The 16,425-nt window shown below is 37.0% G+C and overlaps 1 protein-coding gene across 1 annotated transcript in view; it reads right to left on the bottom strand.

Moving 5' to 3' along the window:
• The window catches only part of OTOGL (otogelin like), a 239,565-nt gene that overhangs the window by 46,126 nt on the left and 177,014 nt on the right, over positions 1 to 16,425 (bottom strand). Inside the window, exons 33-38 of the mRNA XM_023219423.1 lie at positions 13,345 to 13,512; positions 11,378 to 11,656; positions 8,401 to 8,518; positions 5,756 to 5,835; positions 5,389 to 5,457; positions 1,006 to 1,079 (exon numbers count right to left, since the gene is read on the bottom strand). Of these exons, the coding sequence (XP_023075191.1) occupies positions 1,006 to 1,079; positions 5,389 to 5,457; positions 5,756 to 5,835; positions 8,401 to 8,518; positions 11,378 to 11,656; positions 13,345 to 13,512 (788 nt within the window). The remainder of the gene's footprint in view (positions 1 to 1,005; positions 1,080 to 5,388; positions 5,458 to 5,755; positions 5,836 to 8,400; positions 8,519 to 11,377; positions 11,657 to 13,344; positions 13,513 to 16,425) is intronic.

Below are 16,425 nucleotides of genomic sequence, written 5' to 3'. Positions count from 1 at the left end.
AATGATCTTGAAACTACTCAGATGGTGTAATTCCTTGACTCAAAAATATACAGCACCTTCCCAAGTCATTTAGAACAGAAGCCACAGTCTTTACAATACAAGGTCTAACATAATCTACTTTATTGTTTACTATTTTATTCCTTTCTTACTTACTTGTCTCCTTGTCATTCTTTTAATATAGTAGGTACATTCTTGCCTCAAGGCCTTTGCACTTGCTGGTCCCTCTACCTGGAACTTTGTTGCCCCAGTCCTCTACATGGGTTCACTCTCTCAAATTTGCACATCGTTTGCTTAGAGGTCGCCTTATCAGTGAAGATTTTCCAACCATCTTATTAAAAATAATATCATTTTTCTCCTGACCAGCACCTCTGACTGACATTTTATATAACTTCATTTATTTTGCTTATGGGCTATCTCAGAAATTCCAATAGAATGTAAACTCTGGAAAGGCAGAAATGTTTGCCTACTTTTATATTTTTTCCGTAGGATCCGAATAGTGCCTGGCCAGAAATGGTGCCAAATAAATATTGGTTGAATAAATAATTAGTTTATCAGAGCAAATGGTATATTTGAAATAAGATCTCTGCCCAAGTCTTAGGAGAGAAAACTACTAGTTCTAGGAGCCAATGACTTTTACCTTTTCTGCTTACCAGTGTATGTTTAACATCTTGCACAGTGACTGACATTGAGTGATGCTTAATAAATATTTTATGAATGCCTGATTCACAGATAAATCCATACTAGATGACTCTTTATTAAGGAATAACACTTAAGACTTAAGATCTTATTTCAATTTTGTTTTTCTTAGTGTGACTAGAAGTTAATTAATAAGAAATATCAGTTACAATTGTTCCAATGAAATGCATATTTCTTATTATCTTTTAGCAAGGATAGACTAGAGAGCATACCAAAAAAAAGTTTAGTAGCATTTGGACATTGACACAGAAATTTGAGCAGATGATATACGGAAATGACAAAGAGCTGGAAGATACTGCCCAGTCATACCTCACATTCCAAGCCTGTAGTTGGTGTTAGCATATCAAACACAGTGATTTCTGATGGAGTAATCATTTCCGTAACTGTCAGAAATGAAAAGGTAATCCTCATTAGTGGAATGTATTTATCTTGTATGGAATTGATATGTGACAGAAACTGTGCTAAGAAATTTTATATAGATTATTTCATGTATTCTTTCCTAGAATCCTGAAGTGTTGGTAATAATAGTATCGATATTTTACAGATGAACAAACTAAGCTGTAGAGAAGTAAGGCTGTTAAGTGGCAGAGACAGAATTTGAACTTGGAAATGAATTCTGATTTCAGAAATTTGGCTTTTAATCACCATTCTATAAACCCCTTCACTTTCTTTCTTTTTTTATTTTTATTTTATTTTATTTTTTTCGAGACAGAGTTTCGCTCTGTCGCCCAGGCTGGAGTGCAGTGGCGAGATCTCAGGTCACTGCAAGCTCTGCCTCCTGGGTTCATGCCATTCTCCTACCTCAGTCTCCCAAGTAGCTGGGACTACAGGTGCCTGCCACCACACCTGGCTAATTTTTTGTATTTTTAGTAGAGACGAGGTTTCCCCGTGTTAGCCAGGATGGCCTCCTCTCGATCTCCTGACCTCGTGATCCACCTGCCTGGGCCTCCCAAAGTGCTGGGATTACAGGTGTGAGCCACCACACCCGGCTTACCTTCACTTTCTTAATGGTGGCAACACAATTGTGTGAACGGGTAAAAAAATATTAATATTATCACTAACCACTCCTCAGGAGTTGAAAATTTTGTTACATTTTGAAAATAAGTAATGAGGCTGACCCCTTGATTTTGGTGAACCTTGAGAATGTGTTCCTTGCGAGCAGAATAAATGCTGATGTGGACCATGTGGAGACCCTAGTTGGTGGGTGTGGTTTAGGGGTGGCCCATGAAAACGGGAGATGTGATTGGTAAACACATCTGTGAGGCGCCTTCTAAAGGCGCCAATATCAGAGTTATCTCTAAAATATTCAGTCCGAAAGATCACAGAAGAGCCACAGCGAATGGCTGAAACTATTCTCGGCCATAATTGCAGTGCCCAGAGTTGATAGTGTTTAAAAATAACCTCATTAGTTTCCTATTGCTGCTGTAATAAATTACCACAAATTTAGTGGCTTAAAACAACACCGAGGTCAGGAGATCGAGACCATCCTGGCTAACACGGTGAAACCCCGTCTCTACTAAAAAATACACACACACACACAAAAAAAAAAAAAAAAAAAAAAAAAAAAACAACACCAGTGTATTAGCCGTTTTGGAGCTCAATGTAGCCATTTCACAATGCACACATATTTCAAAACAACATGTACACAATAAATATATACAATTTTTCTTTGTCAATTTTTAAAATTAATTAATTAATTTTTAACCAAAATAAGTCCTAAAATCAAGATATCAGTAGGACTGCATTCCTTCTGGAGGCTCTAATGGGAGACTCTGTTTCCTGGTCTCTTACAGCTTCTATGAACTACCTGGACTTGGCTCATGGTCCCTTCCTTTAACTTCAAAACGACAGCACAAAATCTTCAAATCAATCTCTCTCTCTCTTCCCCTTCTTCCTTCCCTTCCTTTCCCCTTATTTCCTCTGATTCTGTTGTCACATCACCTTCCCTGACTCCAACTCTCTTGCCTCTCTCTTATAAGGACATTTGTGATTACACTGGCGCCTCATGAATATTCCAGGATAATTTCCCCATCTCATGATCCAGGCATAAGCCAGTCAGCACCTTAATTTAGTCACATGTGTGGCCATATAAGGTCATATATTCAAAAATTCTGGGGACTAACAGAGTGACATCTTTGGAGGGCCATTATTCAGCATACCATAATGACATTTTAAAAACTTTTAATATTTCTGACCAGGCGCGGTGGGTCTCGCCTGTAATCCCAGAGCTTTGGGAGGCCAAGGTGAGCAGATCATTTGTGGCCAGGAGTTCAAGGCCAGCCTGGCCAATATGGCGAAACCCTGTCTCTGTTAAAAATAAAAAACTTAGCCGGGCATGGTGGTGCATGCCTGTATTTCCAGCTACTTGGGAGGATGAGGCAGGAAAATCGCTTGAACTTGGGAGGTGGAGGTTGTAGTGAGCCCAGATCATGCCACTACACTCCAGCCTGAGTGACAGAGCAAGACTCCATCTCAAAAAAAAAAAAAATTATAATGACTGGGAAATTCAGTGGTCCTAACAGTGAAGGAGTTCACTGTTATCTAAAATCATCAAAGGCTTACCAACATTACCTGGGTATGGATTTACGATAGCCAAGCTGTCTTGATAACTATAGCTTTGTGGTATGTCTTGAAACTGGAAGTATGAGTCCTCCAAATTAGTTATTTTTCAAGACTATTTTGGCTTTTCTAAGTTCCTTACACTTCCATATGAATTTAGGGTTAACTTATCAATTTCTGCAAAGAAGTAGCTGGGATTTTGATAGGGATTGTATTGTGTCTATAAATACAATTTGGGAGTATTGCTATCTTAACAACTCTACCAATCTATGAACATGGAATTTCTTCAGCTTCTTAATTCTATCAACGTTTTATAGCTTTTATTGTACAAGTTTACACATTTTTTGCTACATATATTCTAAACATTTTATTATTTTTTGATACTACTATAAATAAAATTGTTTTCTTGATTTCATTTTCAGATTGTGCATGGCTAGTATATAGAAATACAATTGATTTTTGTGTATTGCTCTTGTATTCTGCAACCTTGCTGAACTCATACGATATTGCTAATAGGTTTGAGTAGATCCCTTAGAATAACCTAAGAGCGTGACATCTGCAAATAGACGTAGAAATAGCTTTATTTTTCTTATCTTTGAGGGTAATGAAATATAGTTTGTATTCTCTGCATATAGATTGTGGTAGTTTAAATCATTTTACACATTTGAGATCTATGTTGAATATTAATTTGGGGGATACAAGAGAATTCAAAGTAAAGAGCAATACTTAGAATAATTAACAGGCTATGCCCCAGATATTAAAACATGCAATCTTATTTCATAGACTTATTCACCTTATAAACTGAGTGATCTAGGTGAAGTACCTCCACCTTCTCCCACAGCATGCTCTAAATTATATTAAATTCACTGATGCCTAAAATTTCACAAGAGTATAGTAATTCCTCATCTCTACAAGGGTAACACCTCTCTCATAGGGCTCTTTTCAAGATTAAATGTATGCCAAATGCTTAATCCAATACCTGGCATATAATTACTACTCAAATGGTAGCTAACCAGAGAAGCAGTGGTACTAGCGATGGTTACAGTGAGGCTATTAATATCTTTTTAAAAATCCAGTTTCTTATCATGAGTCCTTTGTGACCTGCCCCCGATAATCTCTTCCACTCTATCTTTCAACGCAATTCCCCTCAAACTGCACATTCAAGATACACTGGACCTGCTTAAGATTCCTTCATGTGACATATTCTCTCTCGCTTCCAGACTTTGCACATGCCGTCTTTCTAATAGGAACATATTTTCCCCTTATCTTAGCCTACCCAATTCCTATCTTCAGTTAACCTCTGACACCACACCTCCAAAATAAATATGATGGCCCTCCTGTGGGCTGCTTGTATTTACCCCTGTTATAAGATTGCAATAGCCTCTGGTCTATCAGCAGTTTTAGGGTAGGAGCTGTGACTTGTTTATCATACCTCCTCACTGAGGGCCAGGACAGTGCCAGGTAGAATTGGTGTTCAATTAAAGCTTGTCAAATAAATTGAAAGAATAAATATCTGAACTTGACCTACATTATAATACCTTGAGGAATAATGCCTTATGTTTGTCGAGCCTCGCTGTGAGTGGATTTATTAAATCCTTCCCTGAGGCAAGTTTCACAGTGCAGGAGGAAAGCAAGGTTACGAACCCAGAATGCCTCCTCCAGAGCCTGAGACAGAACGCAAACATGGAAATGGACGCAGTAAAGAAAACCCTGATTTGTGTCTATGTTTCATTAGAGCCAATTTAATCACTGTGAAAATCTAGGTGGGATTTAATAAAACCTAAGAGTAGAATTTAGGTTTTTAGATATGAGGGAAGTCCAAGGAATCTACACAAACTGAAAAAAATGAGATGGACCAAATGCAGAAACCATTCAGAAAATGAGGCATGCAGCCCAGTGTGGTGTGACTCATTCCTGTAATCCCAGCACTTGGGGGGCTCAGGCAGAAGAATCCTTTGAGGCCGGAAGTTCTAGAAAACATAGCTTGCTGAGCCAATGGATAAGCTTAATGAAGCAAAAGTGACTGCTGGGTTCCCTAGCCCATAGAATAGTATTAACAATAGCAGCTGTGATAAGTGTGCCAACACTTAAATTACATAGTGATACTTTTGTTGTCTAAAATTGTAACAATACCTGTAAACATGGGCACAGTTGGCTTAGCTGGTGGCATTAATGTTGCTTCTGTGGGAATCACAGGTATACCTACAAAGAAACAAAGATGCTCTTTTTAAAACTGTATTTGCTTAAAATGAGACCCACATATTTCATACAGTGCTCTTTAGCATCAAGGAAAATGTTTTGGAAAAGAGAAAGCATGAGAGATGTTAGTGGAAGATCTACATGATTTAAAAAGTAATTAGAAAAAAAGCTATGTAAGAGACATTGAAGAATAATCTTATGAGAGTTGTCTGTCTAAAACTTGTTTACAACCACTTGCCTCAGAGAAAAACTATGCAAGCGTATCATTTTTCAGAGTAAATTAAGCAAGGTTCACACTTACAGTCTCCTGGATAAACACACTTGAGGGTGACCTCATCAAGGATCATATTTTTAGGGCAGTAGGGCAAGCATCCTTCAACCCTTTACATGGAAAAAGAGTAAATCAAAGTGAAAAAAAGTTTGAAATACCAAAACAAAAAAAAAAGGACTATATTTAACATATGTAACTAAGATGTATTCTTCCTAAAATGCTTCTATATACCCTTGTCAAGCACTAAGAACTTCTCCATCTGCTACCAACCCATTATATTTCATTTTATAAAATCACAAGCTAGAGCATGATAAGAGAATAGCATTAAGATTAAGGCAGAACTTGAACACAGAATATTAGAACCATACACTTATGTCTGGGGCACACTAAGGCCATGTTCCATGAGTCAGTAGAAATGTGGAAGAATAATTTATTAAGGTGTTGTCATTGTTGTTGCTGTTTGTGACAGGGTCTCACTCTGTCACCCAGGCTGCAGTTAGTGACGTGACCTTGGTTCACTGCAGCCTCATCCTCCTGGGCCCAGGTGATCTTCCCACCTCAGCCTCCTGAGTGGCTGGTACTACAGGCATGTGTCACCATGCCTGGCTAATTTTTTCTATTTTTTTTGTAGAGATGTGGTTTCGTCATGTTGCCCAGGCTGATCGTGAATTCCCGGGCTCAAGCAATGAGCCTGCCTCAGCCTCCCAAAGTGCTGGGATTACAGGCATAAACCCTGGCACCTTGCCAGTTTATTGAGATTTCAACCTGTATCGATTGCACTGTTGCTTTCCACTCTTATACTCCCCTCACGTCCAAGCAGATTGGCATGTTCTTTGACACTATCCTTGCCTTGACGGTGTTTGTAGAACAAATACAGCATCTTCAGTGGTCTCCCTGCCTGTTATTAATCCTAAACTCACTGAAAAGATATTAGTGATCTCTAGGTGGAAGGGATGAACATGGTTGTAGTTCTTTTGAGAACAGGGAGAGGAAGGAGCAGAAGCTATAGTTTTCAAGAATATTAGGACCTGTGCCCAAATCTGGGGCAGTGCTCTGGAAGGACATGGTTGTATAAGAGCCTGAAGATATTCTATTTCAAGCCCTAGGATATCTGGCCTTGGTAAGAATCCCCAGTCCTTGTTTGGGGCACAGAAGCCAAGGAAGAGTTTCAAATTTCAAAAGGCCATGTTGTGGGCCAAAGACAGGAAGGAACATGAGAATGCTTTTCTGCTAAAGGAATGGAGACAAAATAATGACTGAGAGGGCATTTTCCTATGTCCAATTAAGGCTCAGAGTTCAATTTATTCTAAATCAAAGGAAAAACATATAATCCTTCAGGTGCAACCAACTCTAATTATTATATTAATACATACTACAGAGAATTCATGCAGATATTGCTATAAAAAGGCTTGCTCATCTGCCTCTAGAATATACTAGCAGTTTTAACTAATATATTTAAATATTTTAAAAACATTTCCATTGCCTCGTCTGTAAATAATTTGAACTAAAAGTATTGAAGGCCTCGTTTCATTCCAGATGGAAACAAACTAAGTTGACACTAAAGGTAAATGCTGCTCAGAAGACCCTTGTTCTTGGAGGCAAATCCAGGCAACGCTTTTTAAAGACAAGAAAAGTTAACTTCTGTCTTAATGAGGTTTAATGAAACACATTTAGCCATATCCTGGATACCTCCTTCACAATTGATTTTTTTAAAACATAAACAGCTTAGCTTATATAACTGTTTATTTCATAAAATGAAGTTGAGTAATAAAACTTTTAACTAGCATATGATATTCTTAGCCTCCTCTAAACTTTGTGAAGTGGAAGAAAAAAGAAAAATGAAAGTTACTGAATCACTGAAAGACAAAACCTAGTTAGTTATTGTTTATTTGAGTCAAAATCAATTTTTACGCAACTCAATTATTTTTTGATCCAAGTCAAAACCACAGCCATCCTTGTACAATACTTTTCAAAAATCCATTAACAGCCATGTCTTCTACCTTACAGTAAAAGGCAAAGTCCTTACAACAGGTACAAAGCCTTATACGATTTGCCTACTACTATTGTCATCTGGTCTCATCTCCCACTTCCCTCCATTTTGCTCACTTTGTTCTAACTTATTACCTCCTTGCTGATCCTCAAACACACCAAACACATTCCCACTACAAGACCGTTGCACTATTCTCAAATTAAAGACTCTTCTGCAAATATCCACCTGGCCAGCCCCTTCACTACATTTAGATCTCTGACCAGATGTTACCTTGTCAGGGTGCTCTTCCCTGACCACCAATATTAATTAGCAAACACACACACACACACACAAGCCTTATGCTCTCTGTCTCCCTCACCTTCCTTTATTTTTCTCTGTAACACATATCCACCATAACAATATGTTGCATTATATATTTACATTTTTGTTTGGTTATTTTCTGCTCAATCCAACAATATGTAAGCTTCATGAGGGCAAATACTTGTCTATTTTGTTCAGTATTATCTCCCCAGCAGCAAGAAGATTGCCTACCACATAGTAGACGTTCAATAACTACTTCTTGATTTAAGTGAAATTAATAGCATATACAACTTCAGAATGGCTGTTTTTAAATCTTGAAAAAATTAACTGAAAACAGAATTTGCTAAGGCTGGACTTTGATCACTTATTGATAAACATTACTTACGGTGGAAGAAATTTGCATGCTACTGCTTCAGGGTCACTACAGGTTTTAAAACAGGGTGTAGCACAAGGTTCATATCTCCATTCACACATCCTCCTGTAAGGCACTGCTGTCTGGATTTCTGGGAAAAAATAAAGTTTAGATTGTGTGCATATTTAATACATAGCTTGAAAACTAACAATTTCTTTTCTTTTCTTTTCTTTTTTTTTTTTTTTTTGAGACAGAGTCTTGCTCTGTCATCCAGGCCTGAGTGCAGTGGCACTATCTCGGCTCCCCACAACCTCTGCCTTCAAGTGATTCTCGTACCTCAGCCTTCCAAGTAGCTGGGACTACAGGCACATGCCACCATTCCCAGTTAATTTTTATATTTTTAATAGAATGGGGTTTCACCATATTGACCAGGCTGGTCTCGAATTCCTGACCTCAGGTGATCCACGTGCCTTGGCCTCCCAAAATGCTGGGATTACAGGTGTGAACCACTGCGCCTGGCCAAAAACTAACAATTTCTTATGCGAACCCTCCTAGGGTTTGACCCTTCTTTGACCACAATGCTACAGGAAAGACAGAACTGAAGAAAAAAACACTGTAATTTCTTGGTGATCAAAGCATTACATGCTCAGATTAAATATCTAGATGTACACCTATCTTCCAAAGATTTAAAAAAGCAAGGGGTTGGAGAAGGCTGAGGAAAATTCAAAGCATTCTTTTTCTATATATATATATAGTGGGTTTTCATCTGTCTTAACATCATAATAATACCAAACACTTGTTTAGAATTTTACTTTTTGCAAAGTAATTGTCCGTCCATTATTCTATTTTATCCTGCAAAAACCCTATTAAGTAGATATTATTTCTAGTTTATAAATGAGGAAATTGAGTCTCACAGCAGCCAAGAAACTTGGCAAGTTCAAACAATTAGAAAAATGACAAGACCAAACACATTTCATGAACTCAAATCTAGGAAGAATATTCTGTTGTTTTTCTCACAAAACTTAGCACATTGCCTTGTACCAGATAAGCACTTTTTTGAATGCAAAATACATGGGCGGATTTGAAAAATACATGCATACAGTTCTAAAACCTCCCTTGCTTGAAGTTTTTCTCCTGCAAGGTCTGCTAATACTCTCCCCTTCCCACAGCATAGAGAAGTCCTTTTGTAGCAGTTCAAAGATATCTCTGAACAAGAGAACCTCTTAAGAAAGAAAATTCAGGAAGCAGGTATGTTTCTTGGACTCTGGATACAGAATTCAACTCCAAATTACAGCAAGGAAAATAAGTCTTTTTGGAAAGCATCTATGCATCTAAAGACTTAAGTAATTGCTGAACTTGAGTTACTGGTCCCATGCTTCCTGAAAGAGGACTGGTTCCAAGACCACAATAGGCTCCTGGAGTTTCCTAGGTTTCAGAAGCCCACAAAGATCAACTTCTGATATTCTGATGATGCCATGTGCCACAGTTCTCTAAGCCTCAAATAGGACTACTAGGTCTGGTTCTAAGAGCACAGATTTCTAGAGTAGAGGGGAAATAGAGGCCTGGAAAGGTCAAATGTATGTAAATTGAAGTAAGCAAATCACATCCACTCTATGGAATGCTATATAGATGTGTCAGTGGGTCCTTTTCTCAAGAGCACAGTGCAGGAGAACAGCTCTCCCCTTGGTTCTCCTTGCTTTCTCTCTCCCACTTGCAGTTCTCAAAACAACTGCAAAATGTTCTGAGAGTTATCCTGAAGTAAGGAGGAATCTTCTGAAACAATCCAGGATCTGTTGCCATTCCCAACAGGAAGTCCTGCAAAGTGTGTGCTCAGTGATTCCAGTTGCACCTGAAGTATCAAATCCACAGCAGAGTGCTTTCAGGGTCCCTCAACTGCAGTGCAACATGGAGCATGTGCAGACAAGATTCAGTTCACCCTGGGCTTTTCTGAGCCTAGAGGACTGGCTCACCATGAATCCTAGGCTTCTGTTGATTCTTGCCGCCTATCTGTAAGTAGTAAAATTCCTTTGCCTGACTTGTTTTCTGAGTATGTCACCACACTAAAGAATGTATGGCACCACACCTAATAATGCAAATGGTAGAGATATTAGAACTTCTTTTGCTTTGTTCTGAGCTGGTTGCCAGAGTAAGAACCCTTGCAGAATTCTGGAATCTGGGTTTGCACAAAACCTCCTGCCAGACTTAGGAACCTTTGCATACAGGAACTGTATTCGATAGGTAAAATTTTGAAGCTCAATTTGTACTTTTTAAAATCCATTATTAGAAGGGCTTGCAGAAATATACCCTCAACAGAAAAGGCAAATTAACTGCTCTCTTGAACTGCTTTAGGAAGGCTCACAAGGATGAAACAATTTCTTGGGGAGACTCAAGATAGACATCAACCTCCTGGATTTTTAAAATAAAGCATGACTTTTAAGATTGCATAAAGAAGTGAAGCTCGCTTCAGAAAATTCAATAGCTATAGACCTCAAAGGCTCTCTAGAAGTAAGATTAGGCTTCTGCTGAACTAGATAAATCTTCTAGAGGTCAATGGAAACAGATACCCAGATACCCTGTATCCAACTGACAGAGATAAACATATTGTCCTTATCACTAAGAATCAGATCAATAAGAATTTGCCTTCTAGGAAAGAAAAAGTAGATACAAACATTAGACAACTATGCCACATGAGTGGGCCCTGATTCCAATGTCCAGACAGCACTGGTAGTAATAATTGGGGTAATAATAATAAATCAGGTTATTTAGGATTGTTCTAAGCAATGTACATCAACTTATTCAACACTCACAATAACCCTATAAAGTGGGTATTATTATTTCTCCAGTTTTACAGTTGAGTAAACTAGGGGGTATAGAGGTTAAGAAACTTACTTAAGGTCATAAAACTATCTGCTTATATACAGTAAGAATGGTTTTTAAATTAAAGACATAAATATTCTGCTAAAGATAAATTACATATTTGTTCTCTTTTTGGAGATCTCAGGAAACATACCTTCTATGCTGAAGCTACTTGAATGTTTAAATTCTTCAGAATCATCATATTTTGATGCTTTGACACTAGCACCTGTGAATATGATGAAAAAGCCTTTCTTGCTGTATAATTCAAATGCACTGTAACCAGGAATCCAGAGGCCCTGATGGTGGAAAAATGTTGCTCTCCGACGAAAGGCTGAATTTGCCTCCCACAGCTCCAAGCTAAGAGTATCACTGTCATGGACATAGAGAAAGTAGTTTGGCCTTTCAGCAGATTCCAAGGAAACAAGTGCCAATGCTGTAAAACATAGAGCAGTGTAGATTCTCAGAAGAAGGAAGATCATCAACATTGGTATCACAAAATGTACTTATAAAGTAAACAAAATACTACGGTACAATTGCCAAACATAGTGCCGATCACTAAGATTTCAGAATAAATTAGGAGATGCCTGAAAGAAGAAAAAAAGTAGTACTTTAAATTCAGTGAATAATAGTGATATCACTAAAAAGAAAAAAAAAATCAGTCTTTGGTAACTTCTATCTTTTAAATAATTTGTCTTTGGGGAAAAAAATAAATGTCAATGAGGACTCCAGACTGTACAATTTTATACAAGAAATTGAATGATTAATTGGACATACATTTGTGTTTGCAAGCTTTAACATTTACAAATGTACAAAATCTACAAACGGCTAAATTGGATGACAGAAAAGAGAATAGAGAAATAGATCAATTTAGGGATGTAACTGCATTTCAGTATCACTGGGCTCTTTTAATGAGCAAATGTTCTTGAAAGAGATTTTACTGAACCAAAAAGGGACTATTTATCCAACATTATTGTCAATTTCCCAAAAGATGATCAAATGGCTAATGGGCAATTGGGCTTTACAAAGCATTGAAGAATTATCATCTTTTTTTAGCTAGAGCTTTGAACATTTACCTTATATTTGTAAAACTCATGAAATAAAAGTTTTTAAATTGAGATGATTTTAGGTTGATTTTCTTAAATAAACATCATTTGGATTTTTTTCTAGTAAAACCATTAGTTATTACAAATCGTAAAATGAAGAGTTCTCTCAAATTCAATATGGTTTCAAAGGCATTTATCATGTTGTAAAATTTAAGTTCTGCTGAGCACCAAAAGATGCCAAGAATAATAAAATAAATTTTTATATGAGAAAAAATGTAACAAACATAATTTAGAACTTGATGGTGATAGGTGTTTTCAGAATTAAAAGAGTTCTTTTTACAGGAAAGAAATAATTTATTCTAACTGGAGAATTGTGAGCATTCTCAGAACAAGTGAAAGTTAAGTCTGATGATTCATCCAACAAATAAATTCCTAAGCTGATACAACATGTCATGCATGGTTCCAAGTAGACTGAACATCACTGGATCAGAAGGGAAACTACCACCAATCAGAACAGGTGCCAGGTGGATACAATCAGTAAAGACCTGCAGGTGCAAACCAGTAAAAGTAGGACTAGGTTCAGGGCACTGAGGACATGTCCAGGAACCAGGACAGACAAGGCAGTTAAGGATAATAGAATAACAGACTGTTACAATAACTGTCTACGCTCTGATTTATGCTCTTCATATAGAACTTCTTTGGTATCAATTCACAATTTACTTTTACTTTTGGGGGCATTAAAACCTTTCAAATGTTAAGAATCAGTGGATGGTTTTTCAAAAACATCAAACTAAGTTCTGTGACTAATACTAAGAAAATTTTAGCTATATTTTATTTAACACCAAAAACTCAAACAATTGTCATTCTAACATATATATGCCAATAAATAAACAAAGAAATGATTTTGTATACAAAAGAGAAAGCTGGCTCTTGTGCCAATGTTATATTTTATTTCATATCCCTTAGAGCACTTTTTAAAAATGCCATAAACATATTAGATTCTCAATTAATATTTACTGAGTGGCTAAATTTTAAAATGTAAATGCAAAGCTAAACTCTTATTTTCAATTATACTTACATGATACCTTCTCTTTGAAAAGGCCTGGAGTGATCATAAAATAAAAAAATAAATTGGTATGAACACTGCTTCTTGGCAAAGAGAAAACGCTTCTGCTGGTCATATTGACCCCCAGAACAAGGCCACTCTGCCCATAGCTTGCCAGCATATATGGTCCTTCTCCAAGTCCTAGTTAAGTACAAATATGAGAATTATAAATTGGCACAGATTTTTAAAATTTCAATCTGTCATTTCAAAGAAATGTTTTAATAACAAAATACTTAAAAATATTGAGCAATTAGAAATTTATCACTAATAAAATAACTAAACTCTTCAAAAATAATGATTTATATACATAATGATGTATATGTATATGTTTGTGTTGTGGGTTATGTAAAATGTTGACATACACATGATCGGTTGTTTCATATGAAAGTTTAACCTTACTGCTCTCAGTGTATTTTACTTTCCCTCTTCTCTCATTTTTATCTCAAAGCCAATTTAACTCAGCACATGCTGAAGAAGGAGAAAAAAGGTTCAAAGAATGTAAAGGCAAGACTTTCTGTCCCGTAAGGACTTAAGACCAGGCCTAAATAAAGGGGAAAGGATAATTGCATTGAAGGGATGAGAAGCCTTCCAATTAGGAAAGGGGAAGGAGAACAAAAATTTCCACCGTAAGGACCAGGAGAAGAACAAAAAGACTGAGAGGATACACTATTTTCAAGTGTATTCTCCTCACTGACCCATCATCTGGGACACATTGAGCAGCTGGGGACCCTTCTAAATGAGGAAAAGAGCTTCACTAGGGACTTTGGTACCCTATATAGAGATAGAAACTTGAAACAGCTCTGCCCCCACATCAAGGTGGAGCTGAGCAGAAACAGTGGACAATTTTTCTTAACCTGGCTGCAGGAGACTCACCACCACAGTTACAAATGTTACAAATGCAGTGTTTCTCCATGAGCCAAAATACATGAGGACCAAAGAAAATTACAGCAATAGTCTCTACCTGGCAATGGCTAACTTTCTTTCTTCTTTTTTTTTTTTTTTATTATACTTTAAGTTCTAGGGTACATGTGCATAATGTGCAGGTTTGTTACATATGTATACTTGTGCCATGTTGGTGTGCTGCACCCATCAACTCATCAGCACCCATCAATTCGTCATTTATATCAGGTATAACTCCCAATGCAATACCTCCCCCCTCCCCATGATAGGCCCCTGTGTGTGATGTTCCCCTTCCCGAGTCCAAGTGATCTCATTGTTCATTTCCCACCTATGAGTGAGAACATGCGGTGTTTGGTTTTCTGTTCTTGTGATAGTTTGCTAAGAATGATGGTTTCCAGCTGCATCCATGTCCCTACAAAGGATGCAAACTCATCCTTTTTTATAGTTGCATAGTATTCCATGGTGTATATGTGCCACATTTTCTTAACCCAGTCTGTCACAGATGGACATTTGGGTTGATTCCAAGTCTTTGCTATTGTGAATAGTGCTGCAATAAACATACATGTGCATGTGTCTTTATAGCAGCATGATTTATAATCCTTTGGGTATATACCCAGTAGTGGGATGGCTGGGTCATATGGCACATCTAGTTCTAGATCTTTGAGGAATTGCCATACTGTTTTCCATAATGGTTGAACTAGTTTACAATCCCACCAACAGTGTAAAAGTGTTCCTATTTCTCCACATCCTCTCCAGCACCTGTTGTTTCCTGACTTTTTAATGATTGGGTAATGGCTAACTTTCTAGCATGGACAAGAGGAAAGTGACACAAACCTCCAAGATGCAAATATACTTCAAAGTATAAATATGTAGATTTGTACAAATATGTGAATAATATACAAATAATAAGATAAGTGAATTATAATGAGATACAATTCAAAATGGAGAAGATGTGTATACAATTACAACTTGAGGACTTGAAGCACCCTTATGAATATTCAGCATAAGAATGAGAAAGGAGAAGGAGAGCAAAACAAAATCTCTCCCCTGCTGCACATGCCCCTTAATACAGCAACCTGAAGAGACAATTGCCATCTGAGAAATCTGTTTGTATAAAAACCTAAAGCTTTTGAATTGACTCTTAGTTAATTGGTAGCTTGATTCTGAACTATTTTCGCCAGCAACTGGGAGACAAAAGTCATTGATCTTATCATTAATTTTCGGCAGGGAGAAGTATAATTCCACCATCTGCTGAAAGCAATAATTTCCTGCAGTGATTCTTTAAAAACAGAAATAAGCATATCCTATCTAATAAAATTACTCTGAACTTAAAAATCATGTAACAATTTTTAGTAGGAAATTGAAGTTCTCCCTCACCTACAGAAATAGCATTTCAAATGCAAGCTTTACCATTTTAGTAAAAATCGTATAAATGAACACAAAGATATTATATAGAATGATTGTGCTAAGAATTATTGAAATAATCTCAGCAATAACCTTTGATTCTTCTACTACTTTTTAGAATTCTTCCTACAGAATCACAATTATTTATTTATGTATGTGCTTTAAATACTATAAGTATCTTACTAACATAGTGTCTGGGATGCAACAAATAAAGAAAGGGAGAAATACGCCAGCTATAAATGCCCGAAAAGGACTAGGTAAATTTACAAGGGCTGTGAAATTCATTTGGGATGAAACAAATTAAGAATAACCATTTAAAATCATTTTCTATTTATTATCACTTTCCACAATCATCATGTTATCACGTCCACAACATAGACGTTGAAGGGGAATTTTATATTCCCCTTCAACGTCTATGACTGTTGCATTGCTTTTACAAATTCTAACTCCCCTTGGCACATTGATGCCTTTCCCTATTACTTTGATCATAGGAAATTTATTCGCCTGCCTCTCCACTGAGCCAATCAGTGTCTCACGAAGGCCAAATGCCCCATATTCATGCTCTGATATTATCAACACAGTATTACAAATGAAACTAGAAGAACAGGTTTGAAGGATTCTGTAACATATTAGAAGAATGAATCATCACTAGAGGTACTGCAGACTTGTTAACAGAGAGCAAAATGTAGCAAGTAGCAAGAGGTAAAGAGATTCAATATGCATGGAAAATTCTGCTTCTGGGTCCACAAG

The sequence above is a fragment of the Piliocolobus tephrosceles genome, chromosome 10 (genome assembly GCF_002776525.5).
Source record: "Piliocolobus tephrosceles isolate RC106 chromosome 10, ASM277652v3, whole genome shotgun sequence".
NCBI classification, from domain to species: Eukaryota; Metazoa; Chordata; class Mammalia; order Primates; family Cercopithecidae; genus Piliocolobus; species Piliocolobus tephrosceles.
This window is presented reverse-complemented; position numbering and strand designations above follow the sequence as displayed.